The following is a 16822-nucleotide window of genomic DNA, read 5'->3' on the forward strand; positions in this document are numbered from 1 at the left end:
CTCCTGGCTGTGGGCACATTGTACCCAGGACAGGACTGCCCCAGACAGAGCACAGCCCGGGCCAGGACAAATAAGCTGAGTGCTTGTCCTGAAAGTTTAACAGTCTTATCAGTTTTCTATAAAAATAAAAACAAAATAGCTCTCTTTTGAACATTTCGTCCTTGAGGGTGGGATTTCCTGAAGCAGTGCCCGTCCATCGGGGTGGGCTGGGATTATGTGGCGACGGGGCTTCAGGCTACTGAGACCTCTGTTGCCTATTCAGTATGTGATATAGACTCTCCAGCAACACTCTTCCCCTGTTCAAGTTCTACAGAGAGGCTGTAATGTAAACCTTATTTGGCCCTCCACTAACTTGAAATGATGAGCTAGACTTGATTATTTCTGCACCAAAAAGCCATGGCAATTCACAAGTTAAGATGGCAGCAACCCTAAGTACAGTGGGCTGAAAATTGGAGCAGGTGGTTTGGGGACTTTTTAATGTCCCCAGTTTCCTTTAAAAGGCTTGGCAGTAAGTGACCACAAGTATGAATGGAGTGTTGTAGGTGGGGGAGGAGCCCCTAGGTGCAACGTGGGGGAAGTTTTGCAATATCTAGCTGACTAAGCATTTGGAACTTGAGGCCAGTGATGGCCCTCAGAGCTGATAGTTAAGAAAGGTAGGGTATGTCTAAGAACAACTTGGTTGGGGAAAGATACCTCTCAGAAGTAGAAGTGCCCAAGCTGTATAGTTCTTCATTAATATAGTTGCCTCTAGCCACATTCAATGACATATGAAAATTAAGAAAGTGCAAGTGTTAGTCTCTCAGTCGTGTCTGACTCTTTGCCACTCCATGGACTGTAGCCTGCCAGGCTTCTCTGTCCATGGAATTCTCCAGGCAAGAATACTGGAGTGGGTTGCCAGTCCCTTCTCCAGGGGATCAGACGTGGGTCTTCCACATTGCAGGAAGATTCTTTACCATATGAACCACCAGGGGCCACAAGTAAATATAAAATTGGATTCTTCAGTCACTAGTCACACCAACTCAATAACCACATTTGGTTAGTGGCTGCTGCATTGAACAGCACAGATACACAGCACCAGAGAAAGTTCCCTGGGACAGGACAGCTCTAATTACCAAGGGCCAGTGGCCTAACATCATCACAGTTGCTACAGGGACCAACCAAGTGTATATTCCAAAAAATGCCAAGTGGGTTCATTTTTCAACTCGTGTGCTTGTGGTAGGCTGGGGAAGGAAGGTGGGGGTTAGCTATTTGATATGTTGTGTTTTGCTCTGAGATAATTCCTGTTGAGGCTTTGCAGGGGCCTGTTAATTATAGGAAGACTATATCTGTACATGTAATTTCTTTTCTAGGACAGCTTAATACTGACAAATAGATAAGGAAAACAAGAGCCAGCAAAAGAATGGCTAAGCAATTCTGAGAAATAAAGATTAGGAAAGAATGATAAAAAATAAATAAAAATAGAAAACTTAGGAAAGAATAGAAGTCAGCCATGTCTGAGCATCAGTTAAAAATGTGGGTAGATTGTATAATAAAAAGTCAGTTTCTAACTAACACAACATTGTTAATCAACTATATTCCAATATAAAATAAAAAAAATTTTAAATGTTTCTAGACAATAAAAAATAAAAACACCACATTGGCTATCTCCCTACAACTGATTTGGGTACTCACTGAGCTGAGAATCTGTTGAAAGCCATGGGACATCCCACAGAGGTGTGTCAATGCACTCGCCTCCTCCTCTGACTGCCTAAGGAAAGCCCGAGGAACACAGGTGCCTTCTTTTACCCAGGAAACTTGTGAGCATCACCAGCTGGGGCACCAGGAATTCCCCTAGGGATGGACACACTGAAAAGACACTAGACTCTGATTCTGTAATGAGCCATGCTGGCTATGAAGTTTTGGGTGGTATTCTCCAGCTGCCCTGGTTTCAACATGCCCATAGTTAATGTTACTCCTTGTAGGCGGGCCCTGGCTTCAAGTACAACTAACGATTGGTCTTATGATTTGATCAGAACCTTCAAATGTGAAGGTACTTTTACTTATTCCTACAAATAACTGAGTTCTTATGAAGCCTCCCTCCTGATGTTCTTTAAAAAGACAAACTAGAATTTTACAAAATAAAAATCATTCGGGGGCAACTTAACAGTTGATAGCATCAAAACTTGCTACTGTGAAAAATTATGAAACATCCAAAATGAATTTTAGGTTTATTCCTGAATCTCCCCGATGGCTGATATCCCAGAGAAGATTTAAAGAAGCTGAAGATATTATCCAAAAAGCTGCAAAAATAAACAACGTAACTGCCCCAGTGGTAGTTTTTGATCCTGTGGAGGTAAGGATTTGCAAATGTTTTCTCTTGAGATCAGCTGTGCATTCTTGATTATGGAATTTAATTTGATTCAATAGATTTTTGAGTGCCTACTATGTACCAGGCACTGTTCAAGACCTTAGAGACAAAATGATGATGAAGTTCTGAGATAAAACCCATCTCAAAGGGCTGTGGACCAATTAAATATAATAATATATATAAATTGCTTAGCAAATAGCAGTGAAAGTGTTAGTTGCTCAGTCATGTCCGACTTTTTGCAACTCCACGGACTGCAGCCCACCAGGCTCCTCTGTCCATGGAATTCTCTAGGCAAGAATACTGGAGTGGGTAGCCATTCCTTTCTCCAGGGAGCATACAGCAAGTGTAGATTAAATATTAGTTCTTGCTCTGTACCACGGATGCAGCTACATACTGGTGATTTTTTAATATCTATATTAAGTGGGAAAAAAATGTGTTTGAGAGATATTCCACCCATGGGTTCCCCACTGTATTCTGAACCTTACCAAAGTCTGCTGGGGAAGCTGTACCTGTCTTTAGTCTTGCTATATCGTGTCTAGGACCCTAAGGCCTGAGAGCATAGGCTGGTGGATTCACACCTGCAGGAAGGAGGCCATGGGAAAAAGCAAATATTTAGTGGAGGCATACTCACTTCCTGACAGTCAGTAAGGACTCACCGTGTCCTTGGCCATACCTCGTGCCAACTCCCAGAGAAAACAAGAAAAATTAGACACATGAGGAGCATAGAATATAACCCAGAGTGTTAAGAGAATTAGATGGAAGATAAGTGATGAGGTGAGGAAGTCCCCAAGGAGCAAACAGGGTGAGCCAGCAAAGACAGCAAAGTGATTCAGGGCTGGTCCAAACCAGTGAGGAGGCTTAACTGATAGGGCAAGGGCATTCATGGCCAGAAGGGTCAGGGACTGCTCAGGACACCCCAAGAAGACTATATACTTCTTAGTCTGTATGCTTGCCTCCACGCTCACATCTGTGCCCCTGGCCACCCCAGGACTTTGGATGGTGACGAGTGTGCCAGTACTCTATCCTTCTTGGCCTTTGGAACCTTTTACAGAAGCAGATACCTTGGTGATGGCTGGAGGTTTAATTACAGTGGCCATGAACCCAAGCTTTCAGAGAGCTGCCAAGAAAAATATGTCTTAATCCTTTGCTCTTCGGATCAAGAATTCCGTTCCCAGCCTTGGTCAATTTAACTGGATGCAAAAATAACATTGGGAGTGTCTAACACTTCTGGATCTCAGAGCTGTGCTGAATGTTTTTTTTTTTTTTTTTTGATGTTTAATGGATAAATGGTCTGACTTCTGTTTTGAGGACCTTAGAGTCTAGTAGTAGAGATAAAGCTTATGTGGATGAAAGCAATCATAAAACATTTCAGAGATACATAGTTATATAGACAAATGAGAACAAAGTCCAATGTCAAAACACATGCTTTCTTCCTGCCATGAGGCATACTGAACCTCAGCTGAACAAACCCGAGGAGGAAAAGGGAGCTTGTGCTTTCCTGAGGCCAAGTCATCTCTCCCTATTCACCTCCCAGGTAGGGTCCTCTGAAGGAGGATATATAGGGCCCTGTGCCAACAAATGCAAACTGCTCGGAATGGTAATAAAGAGCCCACCAGATGCCAGGCACATTGTTCAGCTCATCTGATGCTCATGCCAATCGTTGCTAGTACATATTATTATAGGCCTTTTCACAGGAGGGCTAACAGGCACAGTTCTTCTTAGTTTAAAAGTTAAATTATTTGCCCAGGATTACACAGATAAACGTCTCACTCTGGTGCCTCATGTTAAGGGCAGTGGCATTAACTTGGACAGGAAGAAAAACCATGTCATACCATCTTCAAACACAATCTTGGGCTTCTGCGGCTTCCTTTCTGAAGCACCTTCAGCCTTCTCATGGTGCCCAGTCCAAAGGCATTTCGGCGGCTCCATACAAGCCAGAGATAAGCACTGGATACGGAAATGTTCTTGTCCTGAGGTTTCCAAATCTGGCTGCTTATCACCACCACCCAAAGAGCTTTTAAAAATTACAGATTCCCAGGCCCTTGAGTCCTAGGAAAGATTCAGACTAAGCAAACCCAAGGTGGGACCTGGAAATCTGCATTTTCACAAGGACCCTGTGGAAGTGCCAATTGTCAGCATAGGCCTGATCCCCAGGTCCTGTCTGTGCTTGGTCCCATGCCCATAAAACTTTCAGAAGGACTGCTAGTCCCAGCAGTTTACGCAGGGACTTTCTTCCTTGTGATAATTGGGTAATACTGCCAGAGGCATGTTCTGGAGGTTTTCACTCCAGATAGTGCAGAAGCAGAAAGGTAACATGACTGTGAGTTGCATGAGGAGGTGCCTGATTGTTCTCAAAAAGAAAGATGCTAATATTTGGGAAGCAGCTACAAGGCCGGGTCTGGCACTCTTCCTTCCTTCATTGTGGAAATTCTTTCCTTGGCCTCTTACTGAATACACGCACAGAGTCACAGAGTTTAACTTTATCCTGAAGAGATTCTCCACCTCAGAGCCTTGTAGCTTTTTTAGTTTCAATTCCTTTTTTTTTAATTGAAGTATAGTTGATTTATAATATTGTATTAGTTTCAGGTGTACAAGAAAGTGATTCAGTTATTCTTTCAGATTATTTTCCATTATAGGTTATGAAAAGATATTGAATATATTTCCCTATGCTGTATAGTAAATAATCCCTGTTGCTTATCTATTTTATGTATAGTGGCTTGTATCTGTTAATCCCATACATCTAGTTTATCCCTCCGACCCTCCTTCCTCTTGCCTTTGATAACCATGTTTGTTTTCTATGTCTGTGAATCTATTTCTGTTTTTTATATAGATTCATTTGCATTTGTATTACATATATAAATGACTTATAATATTTGTCTTTCTCCCTCTGACTTACTTCACTAAGTGAAATATTCTCCTGTTGCAAATGGCAATATTTCATTCTTCCTTACGACCAACATTCCATTGTGTATATACCATAGTATCTTGAGCCAATCATTTGTTGATGATTGTCACTTGGGTTGTTGTCTTGGCTAATGTCTTGGCTAATGTAAATAGTATAGTTTCAATTCTAATAAGCTTGATTATCTAGATTCCTAACACATGAAAAGTTAACTTCAGTAAATTAAAAGTAAAGGGAGGAAGCCCATTAACAGTAGTAAGAATACCACCAACCATTGACAGCTTACGTGTTTTCCTCAATGGTGCAATAATTAAAATAAGAGTTAAAATGTATGGGGTGTTAACAATGGTTCAAATACTATGTTAAGATTTATATATATGACCTCACTTAAACTTCTCAATGCTTAATTATTAGACCCATTTTACAGAGAGATAAACTGAGGCTCACAGAGGATAAATAGTAACATTTTCAAGGTCCCCTGGTTAACCCAAGTGTGTTCTGACACTGAGACAAAAACAGGAAAAGTATAAAAAGCAGATATGAACCTCAAGGTAGTTTGGGGCTATATGGCCCTACCCACTCAAAAGGCCCTAAGGTTCAGTGTGATTAAGGTCACCCATGGTGATGCCCATGAGTCAAGGCAAATCTATGTTAGCAGTCAGGCTTTACATAAAGAGATAGTGAAGCCAATTTTTATATTTTAAAGGTTTCTGTCTAAAATGGGCCACAAACATTTTTAAATGTTAGAATAAGCATCCTTTATTTAGATGCCCTTATTGTATGCAAGGGCTTCCCTGGTGGCTCAGAGGGTAAAGCGTCTGCCTGCAATGAGGGAGACCTGGGTTCTATCCCTGCATTGGGAAGATGCCCTGGAGAAGGGAATGGCTACCCACTTCAGTATCCTGGCCTGGAGAATTCCATGGACTATATAGCAAATTCCAGACTTCTAAGCATATTCAAAGTGAAGTGAGTTACATGCATAAGAATATACTATCGTAGCCAAAGATACTTCCTCATCGTTTCTTAATCTCATAGTTGTGTACATTACTTTAGCAACAGGAGCAACTCCCCCTGAAGCAGCAGAAAGTTTTCATTTTGGACCTGTTTAGGACTCGGAACATTGCTACAATAACTATTATGTCTTTGCTGCTATGGTAAGTAATAACAGATCTGGAAATGTGACATATAGCATGTAAATATAGAGCTGATTTTCTTTTTTTTATTTTATTTTATTTTATTTAACTTTACAATATTGTATTCAAGGGACAGGGTCAAGGCCTGGGTCCTCCTGAGACAAAATTAAAAGTTTAGAATCTAAGTTATTTGGAAAGCCCTTAACTTAATTTAAGGGCTTCCCTGATAGCTCAGTTGGTAAAACTGCATTGCTCTCGGCCTGCAATGGAGGAGACGCAGGTTCAAGTCCTGGATTGGGAAGATCCCCTGGAGAAGGGATAAGCTACCCACTCCAGTATTCTTGGACTTCCCTTGTGGCTCAGCTGGTAAAGAATCCACCTGCAATGCGGGAGACCTGGGTTTGATCCCTGGGTTGGGAAGATCCCCTGGAGAAGGGAAAGGCTACCCATTCAAGTATTCTGCCCTGGAGAATTCCATAAACTGTATAGTCCATGGGGTGGCAAAGAGTTGGACACAACTGAGCGACTTGCACTTTCAACTTAATTTATGGAACTGGATACTGAAAAAAATGTCAAAGAGAACTTTGACCCACATGGAAAGGGTCCCCTGCCCCTCCTAAAGTTACTGGGATTAAAACTAATGATATCCTGGATGCCCAAAGCTGAGATGCTAACTCACCTCCTGCTTCCAGAAGTTGTACAGGCAATTAATCAGTGAGCTTAGAATATGCTGAGTCCCCACTGCCTGACTTGGAGTTTTGACAAGCTTATTATTCTTGTGAATAGCAATTTACTGAGTGATTTTTAAGACACATAAATAATGAACTGACTTTGTAGGCAAGATTTAATAATATATCTGCCAAGAAATTAGGAAGAAGACAGAAAGGAAAGAACATGCCTACTCCATGATGGCAGCACAAAAAACGATGGTAATCAGAACTACCAGGCTCACGCTGCAGCTAGTCTAATTTTAGAGCCGCCTTGTATTAAATTAGAAGTCATCAATAACAGAGTTTATGCCCCTGAATTAAGCAAGTGTGTCCTGGACACGTGGCTTTCCCGCACAATGGACCTACTTAGTTCTTAAATGTCAGCAGGTATCACTGATGCAAATGAATCTTGAGAAGGGGCACTCCTGGGCTAACAATAAAGTAGTCGTTAGTTTTATTCATGCTGCTCTTATTATCAAATGTGAAAATCACTAAGATCCTAGAGGAATAAAGTTTCATTTTTTGTTTTGTTTTGAATTAGCCCTTGTGCTATCCAACCTAGTAGCTGCTGCTAAGTCGTTTCAGTCTTGTCCGACTCTGTGCGACCCCATAGACGGCAGCCCACCAGGCTCCCCCGTCCCTGGGATTCTCCAGGCAAGAACACTGGAGTGGGTTGCCATTTCCTTCTCCAGTGCATGAAAGTGAAAAGTGAAAAGGAAGTCGCTCAGTCGTGTCCGACTCTTAGCGACCCCATGGACTATAGCCCACCAGGCTCCTCCATCCATGGGATTTTCCAGGCAAGAGTACTGGAGTGGGGTGCCATTGCCTTCTCCTCCAACCTAGTACAGTATGTGTAAAAAAGATCCAACAGTGTTCCTGAAAATATTTTTCAGATGTTCTCTGCTTTTCAGTCATGTTGATAATAAGCAAGTTTCTCCACAGAGGAGTCTGCATAGTGTTATATATAACTTAGTGTTTTTTCCACAGAAAAGCTTTTATGTGGAAGTTAACTATAATGGCGGGATATGCAATGTGCATTCTGTGATACCCTGAAGCATTATGAGACTCATTTTTTTCCCCTAAAGTGAGTTTTACTAAGTCAATTGGAATTTACTGTAAGTGGATCCCACAGTATTACCTATGTATCTTTTTCTTTTTGGGGGGAGGGGAGGAGAATGAAATATGGATTTTATGTTCACTGATGTGACAGTCTTTCTTCAAATAATACCTCTAAGGGGATGAGAATGTGTTGTACAAGCTATTCTACTGAAACCTGAAATTAGCTAGCTTAGGATAGGTAATTGTTGAATATTTGTATATTTAGACTTAGTGCTGTCCACTTTCTGCAATGATAAAAACATTTCACATCTCTGTTGTCCATTATAGTAGCCACTAGCTCCATGTGGCTACTAAGGAATTGAAGTGTGGCTAGTGCCAAAGTGAGGGATGAAATTTTAAGTTTTACTTAACTTTACTTTTTACTTTTAAATAACCCTATGTGGCTAGTCACTACTTGTAAGGTACCAAGATATGGACAACTTCCTATCCATCGTGAAATTGTAAAGTGACTCAAGCCATCCTTTTGTCGTTTCTGTCTTTCGATTTCCAGGATGTTGACCTCAGTGGGTTACTTTGCTCTGTCTCTCAACACTCCTAATTTACATGGAGATCCCTACCTGAACTGTTTCTTCTCTGCTTTGATTGAAGTTCCAGCTTACATTGCAGCCTGGCTGCTACTTCGAACCCTACCCAGACGTTATGTCATAGCTGGAGTACTGTTCTTTGGAGGAAGTGTGCTTCTCTTAATTCAGTTGGTACCTGCAGGTAAGAAGCTAGCCAGTATTAGCAACTTACCAGAAAAGATCCACACCTCGACCAGGCTAGTTATTAGTCGTGTGTGCTTAGTCGTTCAGTCGTGTCCGATTCTTTGCGACCCCATAGACTGTAGCCCACCAGGCTCCTCTGTCCATGGCAAGGATGGACAAGAATACTGGAGTGGGTGGCCATTCCCTTCTCCAGGGGGTCTTCCTGACCCAGGGATCAAACCTGGGTCTCCTGCATTGCAGGCATGTGCTTTACCATCAGAGTTACTGCTGCTGCTGCTGCTGCTGCAAGTCGCTTCAGTCGTGTCTGACTCTGTGCGACCCCATAGACGGCAGCCCATCAGGCTCCCCCGTCTCTGGGATTCTCCAGGCAAGAACACTGAGGGAAGCCCTAATTATTAGTCACTTCCCTATTTATGTAGCTTTTACATAATAAACCATTCATAAGTCAGTTACACAAGAGATAGCTAACTCTGTGATTTCCTTTGTTCAAAATTAGTCCCTTCAAACAGAAGGGTTAGTATCGGAGTCAGAAATCACCACCAGAAGAAGAGTAACACTCCCAGTGCATCCCCTTCATAGAAGCTTTCACCTAATCCCTCAAACCTTTGAGGCATAAACCTGAGTGCTAATTTCTTGGTACTTTCAAACCTTCTCTCTGATTGATGTATATATACAAGTGTTAAGAGTTGGTAGTACATGCCAGTTCCAGTATAAATTCAGTGATTTTTATCGTCTGTAATCTTTAAGTAGTTAGAAAGCACATGAAAAGATACATGCTTCTCTTTTCCTCTTATGTCCAAGTTTCTCATATTGTTACAACATTAAGTCAACAGATTATTGATATATAGTATTATATATAGAAGTATATATCTCAAGAATAATAAGTAGGATAAAAGGATTGGTTCTTCTGTTCAAAGATTAAACTTAACTGCATTAACAAGCTAACAATTGACTATGAAACTGTTGTAATTAAAGTGTAGATAAGGTCACGGAATGCATAAATGATCTAGAATGACAGAAGAGTGAAGCTCAAAGCACCCTTCACTCTCCATCTTTTTCTACGTCCAATTAGTAAGCCTTTGAAGAAGAAGTGTAATTTGGGGAATATCTTTATAGTAGAAAATATTTATATATGAAACATAAAACATTCCTATACAAGCAATAGGGACAAAACAAGCAACTATTAAGAAAGTATTGTTTCTACAAGCACCTCTGTTTACACTGGGTGTCTTCTCCAGGTTACAACTTCTTGTCCATTGGTCTGGCCATGTTGGGAAAGTTTGGGATCACGTCTGCCTTTGCCATGCTGTATGTCTTCACTGCAGAACTCTACCCAACCCTGGTCAGGAACATGGCAGTGGGGGTTGCCTCCATGGCCTCCAGAGTGGGCAGCATCATCGCTCCCTACTTTGTTTACCTAGGTGAGATGCATCTTATCAGTCTATCCTTTTTTTTTTAATATATCTATAAGTAATAGACTTTCTGTTGTGAAAAATGCAAACAGCACAGCAAGTGCTAGACTCCTGTACAAGGTCACCTGTACTCTCTCAGTTCCTCAAATCACAGCTCTCAGAGAAACTAACACTAACCTTTGGTGAGTAGCCCTCCAGACATTTCGTTTTGTACAACACACACACACATTTTTAAATACACAAAATTATATCATAAATATTGTTTCATGACTTTTTTTAAACTTAACATTGTATCAGAATATCTTTCCTGATTGGTATATATATAGTTTTCATCTTTGCCTTTCATCTTCCCTATACTTTCATACCATGCTCATGTGGTCTAATTGGTATATATGTAGTTCTTTTATCTTCTATTTAGTTAGTACATAGACTTCTAATATATGTGTACACATAATTTATTTAACTAGGTTCATGGATGGATATTTAGGCCATTTCCAAGTTTTTGTTATTGCAAATAACATTACAGTGAACATTCCCCTACACCCCCACAGCCTTTGTATATATGGATCAATGGATTGCTGGAGCAATTTAAAAATTTCATAGATATTGCCAAATTGACTTCTGAATACTATACCAGTTTACAATCCAACTATCAATATATGAGAGTGTCTGTTTCTCCACATCCTCACAACAATGGGAATCATCCAATTTTTTAATTATTGATAATCTGTTGTGTGAAAAATGGATATCATTGTTGCTTTCATTTCTTTTTCAACTATGAATGAGGTTGAACATTTTTTCATGTATTTACTGACATTCTATTTATTTTTAAGATATCTGACTGTCCATGTCTTTTCCCATCTTTCTAATGGTTTATTCAACTTTATATTTTGAGGGGGGAGCTTTTTGTAATTGAAAAAATTAGCCCTCTATATATATATTGTAAATATTTTTTCCTAGTTTATCATTTCCCTTTTGACTTCATGACTTTTTTTGCAGTGCAGGAACTTTAGCTTTTATGTGATCATATTTATTCATCAGAAGGGCTTTCATGAGATGTTCCATGTATGTAGGAGCTAGCACTCGAAGCCTAAACCTCATAAGAACTTTACTGGTGAGAGATGGAGACACAGTTCCTTATTCTTCCTAGTTATTCATTGGTTACCTACTGGTTCAAACACACACAAATACATCCCCAAAGACATATGTGAATTCTCAGACAAGGTACACTCTAAAACCTTACAGAGAAAGAGAGACATTTTCCACACAGCTGCCCTGAATACCTGAGAAATACATTATTATGTAGAATGGTGTCTTTTCATCTTCCCTATACTTTCAAACCATGCTCATGTGGTCTAATGGGGGACCACTTACATAAGAAATGCAGGAGTCTGAGAAAGAGCTTTCTGTTCCACAGTAGCAGCTCCTGTTGTTGACAACAGAGGCCTTAGAGAAGCTTCAAGATTTATATTTTTTTTGTCAAATAAAATTCTTTGTTGTGTTATTCCTCTGTAATCTCTGTATGTAGAAGGGAAGCAAGATGAAGATCTATTATTCTCCTGTCCAAGTAACACCAGATAAAGAAGAGGTGGAGTGGTTCTTCCAATTACATATAAAACCAAGACATATAAATACTGCAGAAAGAAACCACAGTGCCTGACATTTATTGATTTAAATTGGATTGAATATATTACTTAGATTTTCTTTGAGAGTCTCACAGCTCTGTGGACCTAGCTTTCTACAGCAGCCTACTGGTCTGGGCAAGTGCAAAGATCATATCAGTCATCACAGCCAGTACCTGTCCCTGCAACATCCTGGTCCACCTCTTTCCCTGTGGTGTCCTCCCATCCCCCATCTCCAGTGACTTTTACCTTAAGAGAACTTTGGTAGGCAAAGATTTCTATCAAAAGAACATCTATCACACCTGATTAAGTAGCAGCTGAGAGAATACCAGTTGACATGAAAGACTTTTTGATAATGCAAGATCAAGGGTGAATAATTATGGAAATTCAGAGGCAATGACATCTGCCAAACAGAAACTGTGTATTTTGCACACTTTTTTCTTCTGTAAGTATTCAGATTTAAAACTGTGTGCCACCATTACAAAGTGATTCTCAAGAGCATCTGGAGAGTCCCTCTATCTAACTGATGTCCTTACGTCCTGTGTCTTACAGGTGCTTACAACAGAGTTCTGCCCTACATCCTCATGGGTAGCCTGACGGTCCTGATCGGAATCATCACTCTTTTTTTCCCTGAAAGTTTTGGGAGAACTCTACCAGAGACCCTAGAGCAGATGCAGAAAGTGAAAGGGTAAGTGGAACTTTATTTTTTTTTATTATTATTATTTTTTTTTACTTTGCAATATTGTATTGGTTTTGCCATATATCAACATGCATCCGCCACGGGTGTACACATGTTCCCAATCCTAACCCCCTCCTCCCACCTGCCTCCCCATACCATCCCTCTGGGTCATCCCAAATTATATGTATAAAAAAAGAATAAACATGATAGAATAAATAGGAAGCTTCTGAAAAGGAAGAGTAACAGTGGAGAGTAGCACTATCAGATAATAAAGCATATTATTAAGCAACGGCAATTAAAACAGTATGATAACAGTATAGAAAAATAAATTACCGGGATGGGATAGGGTTCAAAATTAAACTGAATAAAATAAGAGAATTTGGTGTGAGATAATAAGTAGCACTTCAAAATCAGTGGGGAAAAGTTAGATTATTCAGTAAAAAGTGGTAGAATATTCAACTAGTCATTTTGGCTACATCAAAAGCTGAAATCCTACTTCAAAATATATCATGATAAATTCCAGGAAGATTAAAAATTGAGGCCTAAAAATATAAAGTCATAAATGCACCAGAAGAAAACATAAATATTTTATAACCTTAAAGAAGGCCTTTCTGAGCATGATATGAAAAACAAAAAGACATAAAGGAAAAGATCAACATATTTGATTAAGCAAGTTTAGATATTGTCAGTAGAGCAAAAGTGAAACCATAAATTAGAACAAAGGTCGACAAACCAGGGGGAAAATATTTGCAACACACCAGACAGAGTTAATAAACTTAAGATACAAGAAGCTCTTAGAGGTCAGTGGGAAAAAGACCAACAACTCAGTAAGAAAACTGGTAAAGGTCATGAACAAGCAGTTTATAGAAAAGAACATTTCAGGGGCAAATATATTTATGAAAAGGAAATACCTGTCCACATTAATAAAAAGAATTTTTAATGCAATATCATTTTTTGGCCTATGAGATTGTGTGAGAGTTTTCTTCTTGATATCAACCAATTCTGACACCAATGAAGTGTCCTGTAATGACATTCAATTATGACACTAATTACCCAGGACTAGTATCATCCTCTACAGGTTAAAGGCTCAGTCCCATAAGACAGCTTACTCTTCAGCTGCCAGTCACAAGTAAAGTAATGGGTCCCCAAGGTTATCCACATTTCTGGCTGTTGGGGAGGGGGAAATTTACTCCCTTACCCCTTTAAGTTCTTGTGGCTGAACTAATAATAAAATTGACACAAGTCAAGTCAAGAGCAGAAAAACACATTTGAATTCATGCATACAGAGATCTCTCAGAAAGAGGACTGCAGACATGGCCAAAGCAGGCAGCTTTTACACTTTTTAGACAAAGAAACAATAAAACTGAGAGGAATTGATAGGACAAAGAAACTTAGGTTTGAGTGCTTAATTGCTGTTGTTCAGTCGCCAAGTAGTGTCAGACTCTGCGACCCCATGGACTTCAGCAAGCCAGGCTTCCCTGTCCCTCACCATCTTCCAGAGTTTGCCGAAGACATGAACTTGGGTACTTAATTAGTAAGGAATTTAAATAAAGTGTGGGCCTGGGTGGTAATTTATAAAGAAGCAACAAGGTTTATTTATACAGATTTTTTGGTCCTGCCCTGAATTCTCCATCTCTGGTGATAAGGGTGTCCTTCTACCTCCGTATGTGGGGAGTGAGCATTTTCCAAGAGGGATTTATTTCCTGCTTTCGGGGGCACAGAGGAGGCCAGAGCTTCTTTCTGCATCAGCTCCTTCACAAGCAACTTGAATTCAAAATAATCAAAATGGGGACTTCCCTAGCAGTCCAGGGGTTAGGATTCAGTGCCTTCACTGCTGAGGGCCCAGGTTCAGTCCCTGGTTGGGGAACTAAGATCCCACATGCTGTGTGACCAAAAGCAAAAACAAAATCAAAAAGCAAAATAATCAACATGCTATTGTGGCATATTTGGGGGCAGCCTGCCCTGAGCTCCAACATGTCCAACGTGACTACAAAGTCTGGTGTTTCCACAACGCCCCTCCTCAAGTTCAGGAATTTGCTAGAATGATGCACAGAACTCAGGAAAACATTTTACTTACTATTACCCATTTGTTATAAGCAACACAAATGAACAGCCAGGGGAAAACGTGAGGTCCGGAAGGGCCCAGAGCACAGGAGTCTCTGTCCTGTGGAGTTGGGGAGCATCACCATCCTGGCACGTGGATATGTTTGCCAATTCAGACGCTCTCCAGACCCCAGTAAACGTTTAGGAGATTTTATGGAGGTTTTTCATCACATCGGCATCATCAATATTAATTTAACCTCAGCCCTTCTCCCTTCTCTGGGGGCTGGAGGGTGGGCTGAAAGTTCCAGGCTTCTAGTCAAGGCTTGATCTTTCTGGAAACCAGCCTCCATCGTGAAGCTATCTAGGGACTCACCAAGAGTCACCTCATTAGAATAAGAGGCAAGACATTCTTGTTACCCTTGTCACTCAGAAAATTACAAGGGATTTTAGGAGCTCTATTCAGAAACCAGGGACAAAAATCAAATATCTTTCTATGACAACACAGACTGGCAAACATTTAAAAGATCAGTGGTATGGTAGTAGAAGTTTAAGGTTCATTTATTTTTATTTATTTATTTTTGTCCGCACCGGGTCTCCGTGGCTGCAGGGTTTCTCTAGATGTGGCAAGCAAGGGCTCCTCTTCGCTGTGGCATGCAGGTTTCTCGTTGCAGTGGTTTCTCTTGTTGCGGAGCATGGCTCTAGGCACGCGGGCTTCAGGAGCTGGGGCTCGCAGGCTCTAGAGTGCTGGCTCAGCAGTGGTGGCTCTAGAACTTATTGGCGCTGCAGCACATGGGAGCTTCCCCAGCCAGGGGGTGAATCCATGTCCCCTGAATTGTTAGGGGGATTCTCAACCACCGGGCCACCAGGGAAGTCCAAGAGAAGTTTAGATTCTAGAGGGAAACTGCCTGGCTTCAAAACCCAAATCTACTGCAAACTTGGGCAATTCGCTTAGTTTTCACTAGACCTCAGTATTCCCATCTGTTATATGGGAATAGTTCATATGGCTTTTGTGATGTTATATAAGATAATGTGTTTTTTGTTGTTGTTGTTTACTTTTTTTTATTTTATTATTATTATTTTTTTTTTACTTTACAATATTGTATTGGTTTTGCAGTGCAGAGCCATGATAAAAATAAGTCCATATGTGAATGGGTTGTGATCCAGACTGGATGTATATAGCAAAAGATGCCCAGTTTTGATAGGCTGTTTCTCCTAATGATGAAACTACTTCAATATCAACTTTACCTTACCAAGAACTTCATGCTTACCACTCTATTCTTTCCTCAGTGAAACTATAAAATTGTGAATACTAGTGCTAGCTATACTCATGAGGTTCTTTTTAAAGTAATTACTTGTTCATTGACTAGAGAAATGTTTTTCTGTGTCAATTTGGCATTTTTTTTTTCATTTAATTTTCTTTGGCATTTTTCTTATTTTCAGGTTCAGATATGGGAAAAAAACAAAAGGTTCAATGGAGAAAGAAGAAAATTCCAAAGTTATAATAACTTCATTCTAATAAAATTCCCATCCTATTTGGTGAATTGAAAAACATCCATAAGCCTGTGAAGAAACTAAAGCTGTTCCTGATGAAAAGGACTGACTAGGAGAAAAAACACTAAAATGGACCTTGCTATTAAGAAATGCTTGCCGTATGGCAAACTCTGGACCAGACTTACAGATAACTCCTTATTTTTAAAAACAAACCATTTCTAGAGACTTTTCCTAATTAATTCGATGAATTGAGTTTGTCGGATTTTTAGAAAACGTGTTGGTCAAGGACTGGAAAACCCATATATAAAGATTAAACTCATTTCCAAATACAAAGACTATCCAAATTTTTTAAAAATTCATTGAATTAACTCAACTGTCAGGCTTGTGTGTGTGTGTGTGTATAAGTAAACCAGCTCATTCAAAATGACCAATTATATGCAGTATTCCTACCCAGCAAATTTTATACGCTCCTTTGAGAAGAATTGATGGCAGATACTAATAGCATTTACAAGTGAAATGTATCAAGAGATCAGACAGCCTGGCTCTATGGCCTGTCAGCATTCAAGAAGGAAACAAGGCAGCTCCTGGCTACAATTTCAGAGGCTATGGCTCACAGGCTATCGAGTGATTCACATTTGTTGTGCTGTTTGTGAGCAC

The 16822-nt window shown here is 40.1% G+C and overlaps 1 protein-coding gene across 2 annotated transcripts in view; it reads left to right on the top strand.

The window, feature by feature from the left end:
• Positions 1–16498, top strand: part of SLC22A4 (solute carrier family 22 member 4) — a 42903-nt gene extending 26405 nt beyond the window's left edge. Inside the window, exons 5-10 of one of the 2 annotated variants that reach the window (XR_003511902.1) lie at positions 2206–2332; positions 6303–6403; positions 8800–8916; positions 10157–10339; positions 12505–12640; positions 16115–16498. Coding sequence is in view for 1 of the 2 variants with exons in the window: in XM_027547079.1 (XP_027402880.1) it covers positions 2206–2332; positions 6303–6403; positions 8702–8916; positions 10157–10339; positions 12505–12640; positions 16115–16190 (838 nt within the window). In the remaining variant the exon portion in view is untranslated. Of the gene's footprint in view, positions 1–2205; positions 2333–6302; positions 6404–8701; positions 8917–10156; positions 10340–12504; positions 12641–16114 lie in introns of both variants that reach the window. The other variant, XM_027547079.1, reaches the window with a different exon arrangement.
• Positions 16499–16822: the final 324 nt, after the last annotated feature.

Source organism: Bos indicus x Bos taurus, chromosome 7, assembly GCF_003369695.1.
Source record: "Bos indicus x Bos taurus breed Angus x Brahman F1 hybrid chromosome 7, Bos_hybrid_MaternalHap_v2.0, whole genome shotgun sequence".
In the NCBI taxonomy this organism is placed as follows: Eukaryota; Metazoa; Chordata; class Mammalia; order Artiodactyla; family Bovidae; genus Bos; species Bos indicus x Bos taurus.